Source organism: Gossypium arboreum, chromosome 7, assembly GCF_025698485.1.
Source record: "Gossypium arboreum isolate Shixiya-1 chromosome 7, ASM2569848v2, whole genome shotgun sequence".
NCBI lineage: Eukaryota > Viridiplantae > Streptophyta > Magnoliopsida > Malvales > Malvaceae > Gossypium > Gossypium arboreum.
In genome coordinates this window covers 63119477-63144432 of record NC_069076.1, presented here as the reverse complement: position 1 = coordinate 63144432, position 24956 = coordinate 63119477, and the positions used below count along the sequence as shown (strand labels likewise).

The 24956-nt window shown below is 34.5% G+C and overlaps 1 protein-coding gene across 1 annotated transcript; it reads left to right on the top strand.

Annotated features, from left to right (window-relative positions):
* Nucleotides 1–12976: 12976 nt before the first annotated feature.
* LOC108481492 (uncharacterized) lies at nt 12977–14248 on the top strand. Its single transcript, XM_017784621.2, has 5 exons — nt 12977–13111; nt 13295–13414; nt 13514–13597; nt 13685–13789; nt 13873–14248. The coding sequence occupies exons 1-5, from the start codon at nt 13066–13068 to the stop codon at nt 14163–14165; spliced, it is 648 nt and encodes a 215-aa protein (XP_017640110.1). The 5' UTR covers nt 12977–13065; the 3' UTR covers nt 14166–14248.
* The last annotated feature ends 10708 nt before the right edge of the window (nt 14249–24956 follow it).

Below are 24956 nucleotides of genomic sequence, written 5' to 3'. Positions count from 1 at the left end.
GAAATGGAGTTGGGGACCATAATATATGGTCCCAACACAGAAAAACAAGGTGTGCATGCAGGAGACCGATCCTGCCTCTGCCATTGGCACCATCGGTGCCGCCTGTGGCAGGCACACCACCAGTCCAGCTTTTTTTTTTCAAATTTAGCTTTTTTTTTCAGTTTCAGCTTTTTTTCAGCTACTTTTACTGTTTTTTGCTATTCATGTCAGCCGGCAGGGTGGTCACGCCTCTGCCATAGGCGGCACCACCCTGCCCCATACCATTTCCGTCAATATTTTGCTATTAGTACCATTTTGGTATTTTTTTTATTATTTTATATTATATGGGTAAAAAAACCCTCAAAAAAAACAGTTAGAATATCCAATCAATTATTTGCTACCACATGTCATACAATAATATTATAATATACTCATCATCCAAAAAAAAATTTTAAAAGTTTACTATTTTTAATAAAGAAACTTCATTTTTAAAAATTTTATAAAATTTAAAATTTAGATATTTTTTCCAAATTACTTAAATAATAAAAAATAATTTTAATTCAATTCAAATAATAATTTAAGTACTTTTTCATTATATTAGCTTATTTGTACACTAATATCTTGAATTTGTAAATAAAAAATTTAAAAGCTAAGTGGATATCGAAATGTGTAATTATATATTAATATTTTTGAATCTTTAGTATTATTATCACAATTATAAATCAAATGTCCGTAAATATCCGAATATGCTATCATTTCTCTAAGCCCACTATTTTCAAGTGTTTGACCATTCTAAAAAACTTCGATACAAAATAGAGTATGTGCACGATGATAGATGAAGAAGCTTATCCAAATATGAAATAAGGAGTCAAGTTAAATAAACACGATGCAAGTAACATTGAGAAAATACTAAAATTGATGTATTTTAAAATATAAAAATTGATTTAATTTTTATTAAAATATTTTAAAATACAATTTTATAAAAAAATTGATTGTTTGTTTAACTAAAAAAGTTTACATCAACTTTTAATATTTTAAATGTGATTAGTGAAGGTATACATTATTTTAAGATACAACAATTATTACTATTTTTAACAATCTTTTATAATTTTAATAATTCTACGATTTTTTACAATATTATACAATTTCTAAGATTTTTAATTTTTATAGTTTTTAAATTCTAATATATTTTAAATTTTAAATTCAATTATATATTTTTTAATTTTTATAGTTTTGTAGTTTTTAATATTTTAACTATTTTTAGGTTTTTCGGATAATAACATCACCGGATGACACGTGGCAATTTATAATTGACAGGATATCATAGTCAATTCTTTTTAACAGTCAAATGATTTAATTGAGAACATTTTAGAACAATATGAATTGATTTATAAACATAGAGTTTTCAAAACCATTTTTAGGGCTAGGTATGTTTCTAGAAAATTGAGTTTAAATTGGGATTTGCTGAGTTTAACGCATGAATTGGTTGTCTTGCTTAGCTGCTAAGAGGATGAAAGCTTTGACGTTTGGGAAAGTTAAGCGGACTAGGGGAAGAAGCATCAAATGAATTTCTATACTCAAACCCTGAACTACTAAAGTATGTTGCCTGATTGCTTAAGTTATTTACTATCCGCCATTCTAGTTGGGCATGTATGACAGGTAGGGTAATTACCAAAGGAATTAGAAGAAGTTAGGATCTGGGAAAAATGGTTGATTATGTTAGATACTATCATACAGTGTTGTTGTATGCACTCGTGATAAGTAAAACTCCGAGACTTGTGGAGGGGACACTGCGGTGTTAGAGCATCAAGGTATAAGATGGTGAAATAGAGGAATGGATGGAATGAAATGGGAAAATAGAGATCATTGCTAGACCATAAGACTACTCAAAGGCTATAAGCCTAAAATGAGTAAAACCATAGCTGAAAGATGTTATGGCGTCATGATAAGCATGAGTAAGACCATATTTGAAAGGCACTATGACATTATAATGTAATTGAGTAATACCATATCTGAAAAACGCTATGGCATCATGGTAAACATGACTAAAACCATAGTTGAAAGACGTTATGGAATCCTTTAATATTCCACCGAGATAGTAAACATGAGGTTATATTAAGTAAGACCATAGCTGAAAGACGTTACGATATCATAAATAGTTTGATGAGACATTAAACATGGAATAGTTTGATGGGACGCTAAACATCATCTAGTAAACATGAAGATTATAGAGGTAAGACCCTAGTTCAACTATGGGAACCAAAACATTAGACATTGAATCTAACAAGTAAGACTATAGGTTAACTATGACAGCATAGAGAGTCCACCGGGGCAATAAACATGGGTGGGAAATCAGAATAGAAATTGTAAGATAACCCGCAATAAAAAGGGTTGAAAGGAAAATAGAAGTATGAACTTGCAACAATTGAGTAGCAGGCCGAAGGAATCCGCCAATGAATGGAAATGTAATGGAAACGAGAAAGGGCTGCGGGAATAGTAGTTGCATAAATCAATAGGGCATAAGGATGTTAATCTAGCTGAAATTAGTCATAGAAGTTGACGCACCAGTGTTGCCTAATGTACAGGCGAATGAGAAATGATTTAACCAAGGATTGTGGATAAGGATCCACCACTAAGGAATGCCAAGGGCGTTCAAAGAAACCGTATAAACTAGTGGTGTATCATATGCATGTCGGTTAGCCTTTAAGGAAGGGAAGGGTGATTAGAACCCATTAACGAAGAAGGATACATGGGATTAGGGGTGTTCAAATTTCTGTTAAAACCAAATTAACCGACTGAACCGATCTAATTTGGTTAATCAGTCAATTAACCGATCTAATTTGGTTGGAGGTCTGTTAATAACTTTTTTGGAAGTTCGGTTATCGGTTAATTGGATTCAAAATCGGGTAATTAACCAAAATAAATAGCCCACTTCCCACCCAGGCCCAGCCACCCCCAATCCAGATAAAAATTTATAAACCCAACCCAATTCGAATAAAAATTTATAACCCAATCCAATCTAAATAATTAATTTAATTATAAAATTAATTTATATTACATAAATAATTAATAAAAATTAAAATTCTTAAAAACTAAAACTAACTCACCGCCACCCTCACCCAAAATCCCTAATTTAAATATCCCAGAATCCCAAACATTCTAGTGCCGACAGCCCGACACCCTCACCAGTCACCACCGTTCAGCGTCCACCAGGTAAATAGTGCAATGTTCTGTTTCATTTTTATCTGGTAACAAGACAACTTTTTTTCATCAACCCCTTTCTATTTTAATTTTTTTTGGTTACATTTCTGGTTGTAAAATCTTTTTTGTTATCATTTTCGTCAATGAATTAAAATTGGTTTTTGTCTTCATCCTTCTTTTTAGTGTGTTTGATCAGCAAATGGGTAAATAAAATAGAGGAGTATTGGGGATTGTATCTGGGTGATAGAGCTTTTGTGGAAGAAGAAAAGACTCATCTCTTTTAAAAGCTGGGCATTAGGGATACCGAATTGGGGTCTAGTTGGGCTTTAGGATGTTTTTATTTTGGGTTAGGAAGAGTAGTTTATTCTAGTTTGATTTATTGAATTCTATTTTAGGTTGTTGTTTTCTTAATAGCTCTGTACATACAGTTAGTTGATGCCCAATTCTTATAAAAAGTCCCAGATTATTCTTTCAAAAAAAATAGAGCTATATTTTTTAGTTTTCTGACTTATTTTCATGTCATTGTGGTTTGCTAGGGCTTTGTTGATTCAGATCTTAGAATTTATTTTTAGTCTTTTCCTTTTCAACTTTGATCATGGAAATGGTGTTGGCAAATTTCAGTTAATTCTGTTAACCGGTCGAATTAACAAAAATATTTCGGTTTAGTTATTTTTTTGAAAAAATTTTGGTTCAGTTAACAGTTAAGGGTCTAAAAAGTTCGATTAATTCAATTAATGCTAGTTCTGTTCAGTTAACCGACTGAACGCCCCTACATTGGATGACAGAAGGATTAAATTGTAAAAGCTGTTATAAAGTTTAATTAAAGATTAGTCCCAAAATTTTGTTAATTGAATAATTAATTAAGACACAATAACTAAATCATAAAAGTTGTAAAAATTTAATCACTAAAAATTGTTAAATTGCAAAGGGACCAATTTAGTAATTGGACCTATGTTTTTGGATGAATGGTGGAATGCGATGCAGGAATCCACTAAGTTATATTAATCATGTTTAGTATAGTTAACTAATGATTAATTAAATTAATTAGGATTTATTAATGGTTACACTTAGAATAAAAGTTAAAAGAAAAGAAAAGATGTTAATATCCATGATCTTTATCATCTTTTTATCACCTTAGTTAAACCTTGAAGAGAAAAACAAGGGTTTGAGGTTTTAAGCTTTAGCCTTTCAATTGGTAAGCAATTTCAAGTTTGTTTCTTGTAATTTTTATATTTTTGAGATATCGGGAGCTTGATTTAATTGATCTGGGTACTATTTTACAGAACTGCTAAAGTTTTCAAAAGTTTTCATTGTTGAATACTTGATGAAATTGGTGCTATCTAGTTAGATTTTAAGCTTGGATATGAAAAGGACTAATTTGTAAAGTGAAAATTGTTAGTGTTGAACATATGATTAAAATGTAAATAATTCTAAATTGGTATGAAATTTTTGTAATTACAAAGAGTAGAAGGTCTTGGAAGGATGTAATTGAGATTGATTTTGAAATCGAAGCTCAAAATTGAAAGTTATAGCAATTTCGGTTTTAGGGACTAAATTGAAAAAATGAAAAATTTAGGGAATTCATAAAATGAATTTGAATTGATATATACATAAAATAGTATAATATAAAATGTTTTGAATTGATAAATTGAATTGAATTGAATTATTATATAGATAAGAAATTGGACTAAATCGAAAATAATCGAGGAAAAGATAAAATTATTAAATAGTCCTTAAAGTTCAACTTGTTTGCTAATTTAACATGGTAATTTCATATGGTGTGATTGTATTTATATTGTTGTATATTTGATTTTGTGTATGTTTAGTAGTAGTTTGAAATGTTTACAATTTGGTACAAAAGGTGAAATATGGACTAAATTGTAAAGAACTGATAAATTGAATGTAATGAATTGTAATTTGAGATATTAGATGAATTGGTGGCTGATTATGATTGATTGAATCATATTGGTATGGATTTGACTAGTTTTTTAGATAGAGGATTAAATTGAATAAAATTAAAAACTGTGTAACTTAGTGAAACTGTGAAATTGGTTTGAAATTAAGATGATTCATGTTATTATATGAATTAAATGAGTGTGAAATTGGTTTGAAATTAAGATGATTCATGCTATTATATGAATTAAATGAGTATTTGATTAATGAATTGAATATGATAAATGGTGATTTGACTATAATTGAAATTTGAATGGTTATTATCCTATTAACTATTCGGGTAGAGTCAAATATAATTGACATGTCATATGATAGATCAAATACGGTTACGTCAACCACAGGTTGGTGAGTGCTGGGCACATTTGTACTTTAGTTATACCAATGAGCGCAAGGCGTAACTTATTTACTTCGAAATTGTTCAATGAGGCACTGAGTGTCAAATTGATATGTTGATTGGATCTGCGTATTCGTTTGAGTCCGAGTCAAGTTAATAGGGGTATAAAATGTGATATTTGATAAATGATATACAAATTGGATTAATAATGTGACTTGGTAATACAAAACCGATTTACAATATATGAATATTAATAACATGCGAAAGATTATGCGAATAGATATACAAGCCTGAAGGGCCGATATGGAAATGTGACGAATCTATAAATTCTATTCAAAATTCGAACAATGAATCGAAATAATGATTGTCATTAAATTGAAATTGGATGTATTGTTGATAAATAGATGAAATGGTATGAATTTGTTATTAAATTGATTAAATGTTGATTGATTATGTGAATGACACTGAAATGTTGATTATATGTAACAACCTGATTTTGGGCTTAGTCGGAACAGTGGTTTCAAGACGACCAATCTAAAGTCGAAGAAAGAATTTTATTATTATTTTAGAGTTAAAGCATGTTTATATAATTATTTTATTATTTTGGAGTTATAGCATGTTTATATTAGTGCATGAAAATTTTGGTGAAGTAATTTTAGCCTTTGTGAGCTTAATTGCGAAAAAGGACTAAATCGCATAAAGTGAAAAAGTCCTATTTTGATAGCTAAGGGTGTAAAATAGCTAGAGAACTTAAATTGAAGGTCTTTAAAGGGTAATTAGACCCTTTAAAGAGGCATGGCCAGCCATAGGAGACAAAGGGATAGAAAAGTCAATGTTAGGTGAAGATTTTGTGGCTAAATTGACTAAAAAGAAATAAAATAGAAAAAAAAAATGATATCATCCCTTTCACCCCTTCTTCTTCAGTGAAATTTTCAGCAAAATAAGGGTTCTTGGAGCTTTAAAATTTCAGCAAAGCTATCCTTTTGCAAGTAAGTCAATTTGAAGGTTATTTTTTATAATTTTTGTACTTTTGGAACCCTTGTAGCTTGAGCTAGCTAATGAGAGGACCATTTTGCAAAATGCTTAATAGTCTAGGGTTTTTCCATGAAAGGATTTATGATGTTTGCTGAGTTTTTATGGAAGAAAATGAATCTTAGTGGTATAGTGAACAACTTTTGTGAAAGAACTTCTCTTGAAAACCCTAAAAGGGACCATTTTGTAAAGTTTGTAAAATGGATAGTAATGTTGTGAAACAATGGGAACTTTGGGTCACTATAAGAGTAAAAAGGGTTCGGTTAGGCTTAAGATTTAAAGAAATGCAATAAAAATCGATTTTTTAGCCTAGGGGTAAAATGGTCATTTTGTGAAAGTCTAAGGGCATGTAACATCCTGAATTTGGGGCCTAGAAGAGTTGGGTTTTGAGTCTGGGATTCGAATAGAAGAAAACCTGAATAATTAGGAAGTTTTAAATATTATCGTTTCAGAAAAAAAAATTTATTTTATTAAATTACCACTAGAAAATTTTTACTGTATTTATTATTACGGATATTTTAAATTTTTATGAAATTTTAATTAGTATTATGAGATAAAATTATTATTATTAGAAAAATATTACTGTATGTATGTTTGAAAATTTTATGAAAATTATTATTATTTATCTTGTATTATTGATATTTGAAATTTTATTATTAGATATATTTATAAAATTATTATTATTGGAAAGGAAAAAAAATATTAGTTGTAACATACGATTTTCGGATTTTTTTGGGTTTTGTGATTTTAGTAAATCTTGAAATTTTCATGTTCTAAATATTGGAATTATGTTTAAATGTGTTAGTAGACCTTTAGAAGGCCCAAGACTAAGCTAAATACGGTAAAATATCAAGGTGGGATTTTTAAGTGAATAGGAGATTTGGTTAAGTGGGCTTTTAAGAAGAACTGCGTAAGTTATGACACAAATAAGGCCTTGGTAAGTGGCAAGGTGACGCCACTAAGTTTCTAAAAAGTGGCGCTGGGAAGGAATTGGAGGTCCAGGTTCAAGTTGTAAGGTAGGCATATTGTTTTTCTTTTAATTTTTAAGCAAGTACTAGGCATGTGATCACACAAGTAAATTTCGACAAGGGCCTTAGAGAGATGGGCCGATTGCTCTAATTTAATATTAGGGGTTAGGTTCTTTTCTTTTCTATCTTGGAGAATTAGGTTAGCCACTGAAAGCTTTCTTTCATCTTTTCTCAATTCTCACAAAGCCGAAAACACAAGTCTATTTCTCATTGTGCCGAATTTTCTTCTTCTTTTCCTCCATGTTTTCTCTTCCTTTATGCTTCTCCTTCTAGCGAAACCTTCGACCATCTTATTCACCTTCTTTGTCGATCCCATCTTCCATTAAACCTTCATCACCAATCGCCATTAAAAGGTCAAAATCTCGAAAACTCACTACTTGTGCCGATTTCTCCAAAGCCAAATCCTTCAGTATTTTTGTTCCTTGTGATCAACATTCATCTTCTCTAAACCCTTAATATCTGTCGGCAACGTTACTCCAAGGTTATAGCCTCAAACCATCATCTTCTTCATCACCTAAAAAGCCGAAATACCATAGATTTAGGGACTTATAGCCGAAACTTCAGATCTTCTAGATTCGAGCTCTACCATCATTTAGAGGATAAATCTGCATCAGATCTGCGTAGAAATCAAAGAGGAACAAGTGGTAAGTGCTCATCACTTCAGATCTAGTCTTATTTTACAACTTCGAAAAAGCCGAAATCCCTAAAATCTAGGGAGGTCATCGATTTGGGCATATGGCCTTAAGGGATTGTAACTGATGTTTTCTTTCGGTGACTAGAGTCTTCTTAAGCATTGAATTAAAGGCGTGGTTCATTGGAGCAATCAGATTCGGAGCTAGCTATCGATTTTGGCAAAAAGGTAAGGTTTCGAAGGCTTTTTAGGGATATGGTTCGATCATGGATAAGTAAGTTTTGGGGGTTTAGTGATTATGGTTTGTAAATAAGAACTGTGCTAATAAATTGTAGGACATCGAAAGGGATCTCAGAAGCAGTCGTCGCAAATCAGGTGTGTACCGAACACCCTTTCTTAGTTCAATTCGGCAAAAGCCAAAATGCCGAAATTCCGGCATTTCATGGTCATGTGAGTATGCGAATGTTCTCAAGTCATAGAGTAATTGTTAGATCTGGCACCGCAAGGTGGTAAGCACGTTCGCGTGACGTTTTAGCGTATTTCGAAAAAAGGGGCTCGATGGGCCAAAACTAGGCCCAATGGGCTTACGGACCAATATGGGTAAGAGATGGGCAAATTAGCTCATTAGGTAGATGGTGGAATCAAATTGCATAAAACTGATAAAATTATGAATTAGCTTGTGCATGAGCGTAGATCACGAAATTACCCTAAAGAGCAAAATTACCAAATTACCCTAAAGAGCATAATTACCGATATACCCCTAGGGTTTTAAATTGGTGAATCGCTTAATTGATTACTACTTGTATTTTGCATGATATGCATTTATTAATATCTGCTGCATGGGATTGGGGTATTAATGGAGGAAGTCTTGAAAGTGGTTCATCCACGATCGGAGGCTTTGCCTCAATCGATCGAATTTGAGCGCCGTTCTTTAAACTGTGGTGTGTAATTTGGGTAGGTTGAGATATTCCCACATGGTGTGTAGGGTTGGTACGGGCGGTGTAGCGGTTGGTGGGTTGAGTAGTCTCCCGGATGGGCTTGCATTCATTATTACTGTTGTTACACATGTTATCGAATCGGGCCTATGGGCCACACTGTTATGGAAAAAGGGCTAAGGCCTTGCTATCAGATTCGGAAAGGGCTTCGCCATCTGTAATCGTTATCTGAATAGGGCTTAGGCCCAATGGGCTCGAGCTGATTTGGGCTTTGGATGGGTTTCAGATACATCGAGTTTTCCCAAACTCACCCCTTCCTCTTCCATCCTTGCAGTGAGCCCTAGAATTGGAGGACTTGAGTCAAGGGATTCAGAGTGGCCATGAAGATTGATTGCCGATTTTAAATAAGTTTAGCATTTATTTTGGATTATTTTATTATGCTTAAAGTTGTAATAAGGTCGCTTTTTTAATTACTTATATTTTGGGGATTATTAAACTGGCTAGCACTAGGGTTCGCTTTTATAAAATCTACTTGTTTTAAAAAGATCACGATGACGCAAAAGTTTCCATAAAGTAAATGTTTTCCCAAGAAAAATAAATATTTTAAGCAAACGATTTGCAACCTTAATCATTTTCTTAAGCTGGTCATAATCAAACGGTTTTCTCAAAATTATACGAGATGTTAGAGTGTGGCAATGGCGGTGTGCATGTCTAGGATTGGATCCAAGAGAGAGCTTGGTACTTAGCAATCCGACGGACTCACCTCCTCTTCTTCCTGGTTTCCTACCCGTGCGCAGACTTCCATTCACTTTAACTTACCTTTAAAAGTGTCTTTACAACACCAACTCAGCTTTTCCAAACTAAGTGTTTTGAACGCACCAATGTGGCGCATCAGATCCGGTCATAACATCCAGGCCGGGTTTGGGGTGTTACAGGGCAAAATGGTCATTTTGCCAAAAATGTGAACTTATGATTGCTTAAATTTATTTAGAGGTTAAATGAGTGAATTTTTATTATTTTAGATCAAGAAAGACGAAAACTGGACTTGGATGGGGTAAGGCCAAGCAAGTTGAGTAAATCGTCTAGCCGCTTACATTTTGTAATCTGATGTAAGTTGTATGTTAATAACACAACTATATTTTTATCATGTATGAATGAATGAATTTTTATAGCATAAATTATATGACTGTGGAAATGACTAAGCATGATGAGAATTGAAGTAGTAGAACTCTCGGTTGAGCCTTAGGAATCTTCGGATATTCATGCCATGACACTTGGGTCACTTGTGTGCTAGTGTAAGACATGTCTGGGACATGCATCAGCCACAGTATGAGAGCCAGTGTAAGACATGTCTAGGACATGCATCGGCCTCGAGATATTTAAGCCAGTTTAAGACATGTTTACTACATGCATCGGCCTCGCGATATACAAGCTAGTGTAAGATCTGTCTGAGACATGGCGTCAGCTTGTAGTGTATCAGTGTAAGACCTGTCTGGGACATGGCATCGACACCTATAGATGAAAGCCAGTGTAAAACCTGTCTGGGACATGGCATCGGCCTCACTATATGAAAGCCAGTGTAAGACCATGTCTGGGACATGGCGTTGGTATCTTAACCCATGTTAAGGCTATTAAGTATCCGGTAGCATTCCAAATGCTTCAACAAAAGGTTTATGATTTATATCGAAATGAGAAGAGTCGTGATCATGTGGTGAGTGGTACAGGTACCTAATTGAAATGTATGAGACATAGGCTCAATGTATGCAATATGAGTTGTATTGGATGGTGACGAGTAAGTTGTACTCGCGTACTTATGGTATTCATGAATAATCTATGAAAGGTTATTAGCATATTTCTTTATGATAAGTAGTTGTTGTTTATTTTCATGCAACTTACTAAGCTCTATGCTTACCCTATTTCCTTTTCCATTTTCTTATAGTGCCGCCATAGTAGCTCGAGGATCATCTCTACGTCGGAGAAGCCAGTCACGCTATCATCTGAAGCACTTGGTATAGTTAGATCTTTTATTTTGATTATGGCATGTATAGGACCTTGACTTTTGAGTTTTATGTCATTGTTAATTGGCCAGATATGTTGGCTTACTTTAACATTTGAGTTATTTTGTATAAGGCCATGGAAAATGGCTAATATTGAAAGTTATTGTGTAAATGCAAGCTAGCTTTTCATGAATGTGAAATTGTTGGCATGGTTGATCATATGTAATGTATATGAGTCTTAGCTACGGTTGTTTGGTTGAGAAATCATATTAAGTTAATCTTTGATGTGTTGGTTGATGTTAGATTTTGTTTCAGGGTGGCAAAAGCTTGGTAGATAGCCTTATATTGTCCACACGGATGGACACACGGACCTGTGTCTAGGCCGTGTGTGACATGGGGTCAGCCCTACGGGCGTACTGTATCCCCTGCACGTAAAATTTGCAAGTCAGAATGCATGGTAGTAAACACACGGGCAGAGACACGGCTGTTTGTCTCAACCGTGTGGAGGACACGACCTTTGGCCATGGGCGTGTGCCTTGGCCGTGTGCCCCAAATTGGGTGCTGACGTTAGAAACATAATGTCAAGGTTTTTAGACACGGGCGTGCCATGGCCATGTGAGGGACACGGGCAATAGACATGGGCGTGTGTCAGGCCGTGTGAAAACCCCTATTAGTTCGCATTTAAAATTTAATTCACACAGGCATGAGACACGATAGTGTCCCTAGATGCTTAGGCCGTGTGTGTGACACGGGCCATTAACACCGTCATGTTATAATGACCACACGGGTGTGTGCCCTGTTTCAAGCGATATTTTCCAAAGTTTTCATAAGTGATCGATTTAATCCCAGACCGTTTCCAAAGTATGATTTGGGCCTCGTAGGCCCATATTAGGAATCAACGGACTATGAAAGGAAAGTTTTAATTTGACCTAGTTTTTGCATTTCAGAAAAGATTGAATGCATACGTTTAAGTCATGTAATGCCTCGTGCCCAGCTCCGATCTCGGACTTGGGTAAGGGGTGTTGCATTATAACTGGATTGAAATATTATATGTTTGAATCACTATATTATATGATATATTTTGAAAACTCACCTTGTTGAATCGTGATTGTCATGTTTAAGCAAACTTGTCAATTAGTAGCTTGTCATATTAAATTGATATTGAGGTAAGTAATGGTTAATGTCTATGAACTTATTAAGTATTCAATATGCTTACTCCGTTGTTTTCCCTTTCCCTATAGATTGTTAACTTGCGAAAAGTGTTAAGTGGATCGTCTAGAAACTCATACTATCATTTATATTATTCATAAAATTTATTAAAATATAAAATAATAAAAACAACTTATTTGCACATACTACTAATTCATGTAATCGCGTACAATTAAGAAAACTAATTAAAATATATTTAGATATATATTAATATATATTTCATTTAAAGTTAAAAAATAAACTAATACCAATAAATTCATAATAGTATATAAAAGTATATTAATACCTATATCGAAGAGATTGTATGAAATTCTAATTTCATGTTATCTCTATCTTTTTCAATAAGAGAATAACATATTAGATTTTTATTTTGATTTTCAATTTTTTTCCTCCTCAATAAATTCAAATACAACTAAAAATAAAAAAAATCAAAAGAAAAAATCTGATTTGTATTAACGTAGAATCAGACTTTAAAACAATCTTTTCTCATACCTATATATATATATATATCATTACCAAAATGAATTACTATTCCTTGCTTTCGTCCGTGAGAAGCGACATAATTCAGAGACCCACCCACGCGTCAGTACAGTAGCCACGTGGAGCCCCAACGCAAATGTAAGCTCAAGAATCTGAGACCTTGGTTTTGAAGTCAAGAAAATGACCACTTTCCTCTCCCACCAGGTAGCCGTTAACCCTCTGCTTCCTTCCACCTTACGTATACCATTGTACTTATTGTTACTCTCTATATTTATTTCAACATGACATGGCAGACAACAGCCATTCGAATTTCAAACTAAAAAGACACAAAAGTAGGACTTCTCACTTGGGTTTTCTTCATTTTTTTTCCAAGGCTTTCTAGCTAGTTTTGTGAATTTATCAAGTTCCTAGTTGTTGGGTTCTTTCCCTGCATAATCATATTCATCTTCTGCTTCTGTGATGGTAAAAATAATGGTAGATTTTCTAATCTGAATATTTTGTTGATTTATGTGAAGTGTATCCAAGGGTGAAAGTGAGGGTTCAAGAAGAAGAAGAGGACCATTTCCCACCCCACAACAACAACCACCATGAACCCTGTCTGTTTTTGAGGCTTCTCGAATCTGTATCCAAACAAGGTTATAGTTGCATCTACTTTTTCTTTTTTGAAAAAGTAAAATAAGGTTATGTTATGTCTACTTGTTTCAAGTATTTTGAACATTTGGTGTCTTTTGCAGAAAAGGAGAATAAAATCAATTCCCCACCTTCAAATTCAATTTCCAGTATCACAAAAGCTTATATCACTAGCCCGACACCAAAAGGTTGATATATATATATATATGGTAATTCTGCATTGGCATGGCTTTCTTATTATGTTGATCAGACAGCTTCTCCATTTATCATGTCAGATGGTGGAACAATCAAGAAGAACAAGAAGCAAATTGGGAAGGATATGAAATCAAATGTAAAAGCTAGTTCAGTACTACCCCCTCGAGCTGTTCTGTCCAGTCCTGGTAATCTGATTCTTTTTTTCTCTTTTCTTCATCATGTTTTCAATTTAGTGCAGGAAGGAGCTCAAATGAGATCTTTGTTTTAGATAACGATAGAATGATTGGGAGCATAAACAAGATAGATTATGCAAGCTCCTCCTCAGCTTCGAAGAAACGTCCAGCCGATGTTGGCACATCAAGTTCTCCTAACATTGGGAAAGGCCCCAAGCCCAAGACTGAAAATGTTAAACACACTCCAAGTGTTGCACGAACCAAGATTACTACCCAAGGTGGCTACAACACTAACATTGTTAAACCCACTCCAGATTCGAATGTTGGGAAAGGCCCCAAGGCTAAAAATCCTGGACTTGCTGCAAGTACTAGGAAGGGTGTCGTCTGAAGTACGTATAGGAGATGGAATTTTAACAAATCTGTATTTTGGGAATATTCAAATGATAATCTTGAGTCTACATTGGACAACAATTTTTTTTTCTGGTGGGCACCTTCAATTGTTTTTAGTTTCTTTTCCCTTTGTAGGGGAATATATAACTAGAATCACCATTTCTTCTTGTGCTTTGCCTCGGCCAGCCCTTGATTTGAAACAAAGCAACAATTAACAATACCGTGAAGCCTTTTGGAGTTAAAAGAGATTTCATTTCTCTTCACATGGCCCACCTCACTTAGCTAGCGGAGACTGGAAATGCATGGCAAAGACGACACACTTGTTTTTGCCTTCCAACTTCCACTTGCCACGTGGTTATTTTTTGCCTACACCCTTTTCCGTCCCGCAAAGTCATTTCTAAATTGCATCACTAAAAAAACATAAGAATAATCACCCAATTTGTTTTCCTTCAATTTAGTTATTTAATTTTTCGAAATTAAATGTTTATTTTTTAGTCACTTCCCCGTTAGTTTTCATATATTCAATAACAAAAGTTTAATGTGGACTTTTTTATTGACCTAATAACAAATTTTACCCTTTAATGTTTATATATTCTATCAATTTGATCTTAAATTAAATGATTCAACAGGTTCTATCAAGAAACAATTGAACTCTCTCTCACTCTTGACAATACATAGCCCCAACCCTCTTGTGAATCACCATATACACATCACCATCTTTAACTCACTATTACCAACTACTAGTGTCATAGGTTGCGCATGAGAGCCCGCAACCATGACGAACTTGTAAGACTCATCGTATTCAAAAGAGGTCATTTGGCCCAATCGGACTGGTACGTTACTTGGAGAGATTGAAAGCCCATCTCCGAAGCTTGACAAATATAGAAAGTGATCTTCAAAGATATGTGATCTTAGACATTAAATGTAATCTTTAGAAGATAAGATTCTATAATCTTGGAGATTTGATATCTAGATAGCTTTTAATCTTAGCCATTGATGTACTTTGATCTGTACAGTTGATTTTAGGGAGGCTCAGCTATAAATAGAGGTCTCTCCCCTAATTGTAATTCATTCAATTATTAATAGAAATTTGAGAGCATTCACTTAAACTTTTCTCTCAAGTATTCTTGCTTTTCTGTGGCTTTTGTTCATCTTTCGAGTTCGTTCTTACTTTGCTCTTTGGTTGTTCTTCGTGGGTGCCTTAGAAGAATTCTGTTGAATCCTCAATTGTTGCGAGTTAGGCTGACTTAGGCTTTTTTAGAGAAGAAATTGCCTAAGGCCGCACGGATTGCATGAGAAAAATCTAAGTCCGTGACAATTGGTATCCAAGCTAGCGTTCAAAGGCACCGTTGAAGATATGTCGAAAGAAGTTGCTGAGAATGTTGAGGGAATGGAGACTCGTGGGAGGGCTAGGAAAGCTAGTCGTTCGAGGGACATATTGTCAGCTTTGGAAGATCGAGTCCTTATTCTCGAGGAATCCATGGGGGATGTCAATGAGAGGATTGATGATGTCGATAATAGAGTCAATGATGGGTTACTGTCCATGAAGGAGTAACTTAGAGATTATGTGTTGGACTCTGTTGAAAAGCTGACTGGTAGGGATGATGCCATTGAGGCCATGATGACGGCCAGGGATTTAAATTGCGGTCGCAGCCGCGTTGCGTTTGTCGCGGTTGCGGACATAACGAATACTATTGCGGTCACTGTGGGTATTGTTGTAACACCCCTTACCCGTATCCAAGGCCGAAACAGGGTACGAGGCATTACCAGACTTAACCATACACATAGTCGAAAACCGGGCCATAAAATTTCATTTAATTCAAAACTTTTCGAACACATGCATAGACTCATATTTAAAGACATATAACATAGCATAAATGAGCACTTACACATCCATAATCATGCAATAACATGTCATTCACTTTAAACATATTTGCTTACCATCCTGTATATAATATACATTCTTACATTAGCTAGAATTAGACATGCTAAATCTTATTCTCATTTTATACCATCATAATGTAGTTACCAATTTGTCCATTAAACATCCATATTCAAGGCAACATTACTCATTTTCCATTTAATTCATGATCCACTGGCCTGTATTTAACTTACCTGATGTATTACCAATCATGCATAACAAACAAAGCTAACTATATCATCACATCAAAACATACGACATGGCATGATTAATTAAACTTACAAACCATAATGGATAAGGACCACATCTCATGATCATATACGATAACTCAATGCAGACCGATACGTATGGTCAAAGTCATAATAATAATACATATCACAAACCAACTTCCTATACATGCCACTCACTTGATATTTCTAATATTTGAATTAATTCTCCCAAAAAATGATAGCTTGATAGTGTGATTTTGCCTCCGACTATCTCCAACCCCGAGCCGACCTACCAAAACTGAAGAAGTAGAGAGGAGGGGTAAGCTTTACGCTTAGTAAGTCCATATGAAGTTAATAAGCAATTACCCACATTTTTTTTAAGTAAAACATCTTAATCGTATAATTTACTCTTGTTCAGGTTAAACTATTTTACCGAGTTATAGTTACTAAGTCATTTATATCTGGAGCTACGGGACTCCAAATTAAGTTTCGTTAATTTTACTTGAAACTAGACTCATATACCTTTCTTCCATAAAATTTTCAGAATTTTTGGTTTAGCAAATTAGTACATTTTATTCATTAAATTTTCCCCTATTTTGCTGTCCAACAGTTCTGACTTCTCTTCAGTAAAAATTATTTTTCTCATAGTATAGAATTCGGATAATGCTCTTATCTATCTTTATAGAGAATAGACTCATTAAATATTTTAATAATATAAATTACAACTCATAATTATTTTTATAAAATTTTTAATGATTTTCTCAAATCGGAATAGGGGATTACGAATTCATTCAGACTCTATCTCACAACAATTTAAATATCTCATAATATAAATTTCAATTTCATATACCGTTTCTTCTATGTGAAACTAGACTCATTGGGAATTAACCTCATATTTTATTCAGCCCCTAATTCAATTTTCACAATTTATGGTGAATTTCCAAAGTTGCACCACTGCAGTAACCCAAAACTGCCAAGGCTAAATTTACTTATTCATTACTATTATTCACCAAATCCGTACAATATCATTTCATTCATAATGGTAAGAACGCATAATTATGCTTCATAAGCATAAATCCATAATCTCAATGTCATCAAGTATCAAGGACTTATTCCAAATCATGTCATTTTCATAATATTCACCAAATACTATATACATCATAGATCGTCACATGTCAAGGCATCACACATAAGTTTAGTGTACATACCTGTACAACTTGTAACATAACTCAAAGACATACTCACCAATGGCTTATCTCATTGGGATCATCAATGAATACTTCACAAAATTACCCGTTGAATACTCGGAATATAATCGGATACACGGAATGCATGCACATAAGTGCCATGGCCACAGCTGGACAAACTCAATAGCCTGCGGAATATATGTGTAGCCAAGCTACCATGTAACCCACCCATAAGTGAACTCGGACTCAACTCAACGAGTTCGGAGTCCTAGTTACATCTCACGAACTCAGACTCAACTCAACGAGCTCGAAACTCAAATATCCTAGTGACATGTCACTTGTATCCTAATCTATTCCCAAGGTTCAAACGAGATTTTCCTCGATCACACATCTTTGTCGTCTTCCATGGAACGTCGGAACTGATACTTGATAGCATTTCATATTTATCAAGTAGCTCAAATAATTTGCATATTACTAAATAATAATCCACAAAGCACAATATTTCATTAAATAATCATCATATCATATAAATAACATTAAATTACTTAAAATGACAATTATGTTACTACATTTACACATGAACTTACAGCTCATTTAATATTAAGGCAATAACATTAAATTACACATTGCATTATTAAAAATCATATGAACTTCCCTCGTATGTGAAAATGACCATTTTTACCATTTTGTCCACAACCTGATATTTTTTTATTTTAGCCCGAATTTCAATTTTTCCTTGCTGTATCATTTCAAATGTAGCCTAATTAGGACTCACATTATTCAAATTAACCCAAAATCATATTTTTTTAAAATTACAATTTTGCCCCTAAACTTTATCAAAATTACATTTTTGCCCCTGGGCTCGTAAATTAAACTTCATCCTATTTCCTTATGTTTTATGACATGCTGATCATGTTTACCTTCTATAGCAACATCAAATTCACACTCTAACATGTACTTATGAACATTAGGTATTTTTGTCGATTATGTCGTTTTACTCGTTTTCACGTAAAATCACTTCGTAAAAGTTGTTTAACACAATTTAAAATTCATATTCTACCATAAAACATCAAAATATAAACCCTAGGTTAAATTATTGCTAGAATAAGCTTAACCAAGTTACCGGGATTTCAAAAATGTAAAGAACCTTAAAAACGGGGCTAGAGAGCACTTACAATTGAGCTTGGGAGTTTGAACAAACCTTAACCATGGCTGCTGCTGGTAGAAATGGTTGAATGAAGAAGATGATAGCTAATTTGGTTTATTTCCCTTTTTAATTCTTTTAATTCTTAGTTTACCAAAATAACCCTAACTTAAAAATATTTTATTACACCCATTTCATGTCTATTCTTTTCCAGAAATTAACCAATGGTCTAATTACCATTTAAGGACCCTCAATTTAAAATTTCATAACAATTGGACACCTCTAGTATGTAGAACTCAACTTTTGCACTTTTTAAGATTTAGTCCTTTTGACTAAATTAAGTGCCCGAACATCAAAAATTTCGAACGAAATTTTCACGAAATTATTCCGTGAAATCATAGACCATAAAAATATAATAAAAAATAAAATTTTCATTGTCAGATTTGTGGTCCCGAAACCACTGTTCCAACTAGGCCCAAAATCAGGGTGTTACAATTGCGGTCGTGAATTTTTAAAAAAATTCACACAACTTATTGTAAAACAATAATAGCGGTTTTGGCAGTAACAGTTTTAGACGGTGTCGCTACCGCTATATAACGGTCGCTATAAATGTATTGAACCGCTATTTAAATCCCTGATGACGGCCTTGAAAGGGGAGATTGCAGAACTCAAGGGTGAGCTCACAATCTATAAGGCTGCTTTGGGCAATGGAGGGTTAGCCGATGTCGTAACCAAGCCCAGTGTGGATGTTCCCAATCCTAAGGAGTTCAAGGGAACAAGGTCCGCAAGAGATGTGGACATTTTTTTGTGGGAATCGAGCAATACCATCGTGCCAAAAGTATCAAGGATGATGCTACTAAGGTAATTACTATCGCTATGTATCTTACTGACGTTGCTTTGCTATGGTGGCATCATAGGTCCACCAATATGAGACGTGGTAGGACCAAAATTGGAACTTGGGAGAAGTTCCAAAGTGAGTTTAAAGCACAGTTTTATCCAGAGTATGCTGAGGATGAGGCTCAGGCAAAGTTGTGTCAGCTCGCGCAACAAGGCACTGTAAGTAGGGGCGAGCGTTCGATCGAATCAAATGAAAAAATTTCGAGTTAATAGAGTTGACGAATCATATTTTATCATCCTAATTTGATTTGAAATTTTCTCGAATCGAGTCGAGTGAGATGGAATTCGAATCGAATCGAATCGAATATATTTGTTCGAGTTAAATTTTAAAAAATAATTTTGGGTCCTTGTAACCACTGTCACCCATCGTAATAAAATTTGTCCACCGTAATCAAATTTTTTATTACCTTTCATCACCTCATAATTTATTTATTAATCTTTTATATACGGGTTAGCTTCTTTGCTCGCTTAGTTGTTTCAATTATCTTCATACTCTTGTCACTATGTATTTTGGAATTAAAAATATATTAAATGTAAAATTGTGATTTTTAATAAAAGTTATTTTAAAGATAAAATGTGAAACTAATACCAATATAAAATTTTAACACGGATATTTTATGGCATCATTAATAATTCAATTTTAATATAAATATTCAATATGACTAAACAATTCAATAATATAAATAACATAAAATGTAAAATTTAATTTAATAATATAAAGAGTAGATATAAATAAAATTATTATTATTTATGTTTAGGGATTTTTGGATATTGATTTTTATTTGAGAGTAAAGAGTGAGAAGTAAAATTTTAGAAAGTAAAATTTTAGGGATTAAATTTAAGGGGTAAAATTTTAGGGGAAAATAAAAAGTTTTTGAGAGTAAAAGTTTGAGGGAAAGTAAATAGGGGGAGTAAAATTTTGGAGGGAAAATATTAAAAAAAAGAGGGGGATGGGAAGGAAGTAAAAGTTTTGAGGGGAAAGTGGGAAAGAGTAAAAATTTAAAGGGAAAATAAAAAGTTTTAAGGGTTTTTGGGAGTAAAATTTTGAGGAAAAGTAAATGAGAGAGTAAAATTTTGGTGGGAAATGGATTTTGGGTAGATGGGGGGGTTGGGATAGAGGGGAGTAAAAGTTTTGGGGGACAAGTGAGAAGGAGTAAAAGTTTTGAGGGAAAAATAAAATGATTTGGGAATTTGGGGTAAAAATATAAAATAATATAGTTTGATATTTGAATTATTCGAGTTATTCGAATTCGAAAACTCAACTCGATTACTCGATAACTCAATCAACTCGAATAACTCGATTCGTTTAGCTCGAAATTTGAATTTTTTTTATTTTTTCGAGTCGAATCGAATTTTGCTCACCCCTAACTGTAAGGGAGTATGTGCAGGAGTTTAGTGAACTCATGCTTCAAATCTCATATATGGGTGAGAAAGAGGCATTCTTTTCCTTTATGGATGGGTTGAAACCATGGGCGAAGCAAGAGTTGTAACACCGAGAAGTCCAAGAGCTTACCAATGCCATGTCTGTGGCAAAATCGTTTATTGAATTTAGTGGGAAGAAAGACAAGCCTGAGTCTTCCAAGCCCAAATTCAAACCAAAGGGTAATGGTGGGGGAGACAAAGAAAGGCCCCACTAGGAATGGCAAAGGTAAGAAGCCTTGGGACAAAAAGAAGAATGAGCCTATAAGTTTCTTCCATTGTGATGGTCTATATATGATCAAGTACTGTCTGAAGAAGGTCGCACTCTCTGTTGTGGAAGTAAATGAGGAGTCAGATGAGGATGATAACAATCTTGGTTCGAAACTAAGAGGTGTCAAAGATAAGAAGGGTCATGGGCTGATGTTTGTAGACATCATGGTGGCTGGTAGAAAATTGAATGCGCTTGTCAACACAGGTGCATCTAATTTGTTCATGTTAGAAGAGCTTGCTCGTAAACTTAGCCTCAAGATAAAAAATGAGCCGGGCCGGATCAAAACGGTGAACTCAAAAAGTATTTCACTCAAGGGGGTTGCAAAGGGAGTGGATCTCCAACTTGGCGATTGGACCGGTAAGGCATCCATTAAGGTAATACCACTTGATAACTATGATTTTGTGGTTGGATTGAGTTACCTTGACCGGGTTAATGCGTCTATTGTTCCTTCTAGTAATTTCGTGGTGATTTCGGATTCGAACTATCATTGCATGGTGAGAATGACAAGGAAGGAAGCATGAAAGGAAAGACCTTTTCGGCAATCCAATTTGCTAAAGGAGTACGTAGAAATAAAGTCTCCTACTTAGCCACCTTGAAGATCGAGGAAACTGTTAAGTCCGTTGGCGAGATCCTGAAAGAAGTAAGTCAATTGTTATAGTCATTTCGGGATGTGATACCCACCTAGTTGCTCAAAATTTTTCCATTTAAGAGGGTGGACCACAAGATCGAGTTAGTGTCCAACATGATGCCACCAATAAGGGCCCCATATCATATGTCTTTGTCGAAATTAGAAGAGCTGCGGAGACAATTGAAGGAGCTTTTAGATGCGGGATTCATTAGGCCATCTAAATCTTTATTGGTGCGCCAGTGTTGTTTCAAAAGAAATATGATGGGTCGTTGAGAATGTGTATCGATTATTGAGCTTTAAACAAGATCACTGTGAAGAACAGGTACCCTATTCCTTTTATTTTGGATTTGTTTGATCAACTTGGTAATGTGAGTGGTTTACCAAGTTGGATTTGAGATCGAGGTACCATCAAGTTCGGATAGTCGAAGGGGACGAGCCAAAGACAGCTTATGTGATGCGGTATGGTTCGTATGAGTTCCTTGTGATGCCCTTTAGGCTCACGAATACCCCAGCTACATTCTGCACCCTAATGGATAAGGTACTTCAACATTTCTTTGGTCATTTTGTGGTTGTTTACGTTGATGATATTGTGGTGTATAGGAAGTCTCTTGAGGAGCATATAAGACACTTGAGGGAAGTGTTCCAAACTTTAAGGGAAAATGAATTGTTCATCAAAGAGGAGAAGTGTTCATTTTCCCAATGAGAAGTGTCATTTCTAGGCCACATTGTGGGAGGTGGCAAAATCCAAGTGGATGAGACCAAGATTCAGGCTATTGTTGAGTGGGAGCCTCCGACCAAGGTGATAGAGTTGAGGTCTTTCCTTGGGTTGTCAAATTACTATCAACGCTTCATTGAAGGCTACTCTAGAATTACCACACCTTTGATGGACATGTTGAAAAAAGGGAAAGTATCGGATTGGAATCCACAATGTGAGAGGGCCTTTAATCAATTAAAGCAAATGATGACGAATGAGCTCGTACTTGCTTTACCAGATTATTTAAAGCCTTATGAGGTATGCACGAATGCATCAGATTATGCCATTAGGGGAGTACTGATGCAAGACGGGCATCCAATTGCTTTCGAGATTCGAAAGCTTAACGAAAGGGAGATGACCGTTGTGGTGCATTGCTTGTGCACATGGAGACATTATTTACTGGGTTCCAGGTTCATGGTCCTTACCAATAATGTTGCCAATAGTTATTCTCTAATCCAGAAAAAGTTGTCTCCAAACAGGCTTGTTGGCAGGTTTTCCTAGCTGAGTTTGATTTCACAATAAAGTATAAGTCGGGGAGTACCAATGTAACACCCCTTACCCGTGTCTTACATCGGGACAGGGTACGAGGCATTACCAGACTTAAACATAAACAATCATGCAAACTAGGCCATAAAATTTCATTCATATTTTAAAAACATTCAATCACATGCACATAGTCCCTTATTTGGGTTTACGAAGCCCAAAACATACTTTAGAAAGGGTTTGGGACTAAACCGAGAACTTTGGAAAGCTCTAGGAAAAACTTAGAAATTTTTCCCATGAAACAGGGTCACACGCCCGTGTGGACACAGGGGCATGCCTGTGTGCCATCAACACGTCTGTGTCCTCAGGCCGTGTAACTCTTTGTTTATGATGTCAACAGATAAATTGAACCACACGGCCAGGCCACACGCCCGTGTCACCAGGCCGTGTCCCTTACACGGTTGAGACACACGGCCGTGTCTCATCCCATGTAGTTAACTCTTAGGCTATATTCCAAGCCTTTTTGTCACCCTTACATGCACACACATATACATGGATCTAATGGCATTAAACATCTTCAATTATGATACAAACATATCATTTACCTATCAACATGCATGTGTCACACATTTTCACATTAAACCAAGACTAGTCATACCATAGTTATCTTTATGCCAATTTATTTCAACTTAGCATCAAACTTTCATGTTCAAAGAATTATTAGTTTATCTCCATATTAAACATTTAATTCATGGTTATAAAACATGCATTCAACACACATGACATATTGCCAACCATGCATGACAAACAAACATAATGATATCTTCATATCATAAGCAATTAATCATAACTTGACTAGCTATAATTACAAGCCATAATCAATATGAGCCACATCTCATGGTCATATACAATAGGTCAAAATAGGCCAATACTTTGGCCAAATCATAATAACACATGTCATAGAACTAGGTCCCGATACACGCCACTCTCTTGATATTTCTAACATATGTATCAATATTTCAAAGGTATTGGCTTGAGAGTGTGATGCTGCCTCCGACGATCATCAACCCTGAGTCGACCTAACAACACTAAAAGAAATGGAAAAGAGGGAGTAAGCTTTACGCTTAGTAAGCTCGCATGAAAAATAATAAGCAATGTATTAACATGCTATTTTCAATTCCTCTCTATTTATTCAAAGTCCAGTTAAGTTTTTTTCTCGAGTCACGGTTACTAAATTATTTATATCTGAAGCTACGAGATTCCAAATTGATAACTGCAAATTTTATTAGAAACTAGATTCACATATCTTATTACTATAAAATTTTTAGAATTTTTGGTCTAGCCAATAAATACAGTTTATTATTCAAAATCTCCTCTGTTTCGCTGTTTGACAGCTTCGACCTTTCTTCACTAAAATTTACTTATCTCATAGTACGAGAATCGTATGATACTTTTGTCTATTTCCCTTGAAAATAAACTTATTAATGATTTTAAGCATGTAATTTATAACCCATTAATAGTTTCATATAATTTTTAATGATTTTCCAAAATTAAGACAGGGGAGTCCGAGATCACTCTGACCCTGTTTCACAAACATTCATATATCTCATAATATGAGATTCCTTTACTTACAACGTTTCCTTTATAAGAAACTAAACTCAATAAGTTTTAATTCCATATTTATTTTACCTTTAATTCAACTTCCACAATTTTTTTTGGATTTTCAAAGTAGAATTACTGTTGTTGTCTAAACTATTTTAGTACAATATAATGATACCATCACAAGATTTTCATGAAATTACTCTCATAAGTATCGCTTATTCATTTTCATTCTTATCAGAAGTTCATGGGTTTCGAGTACTTACCTGTGCTATCA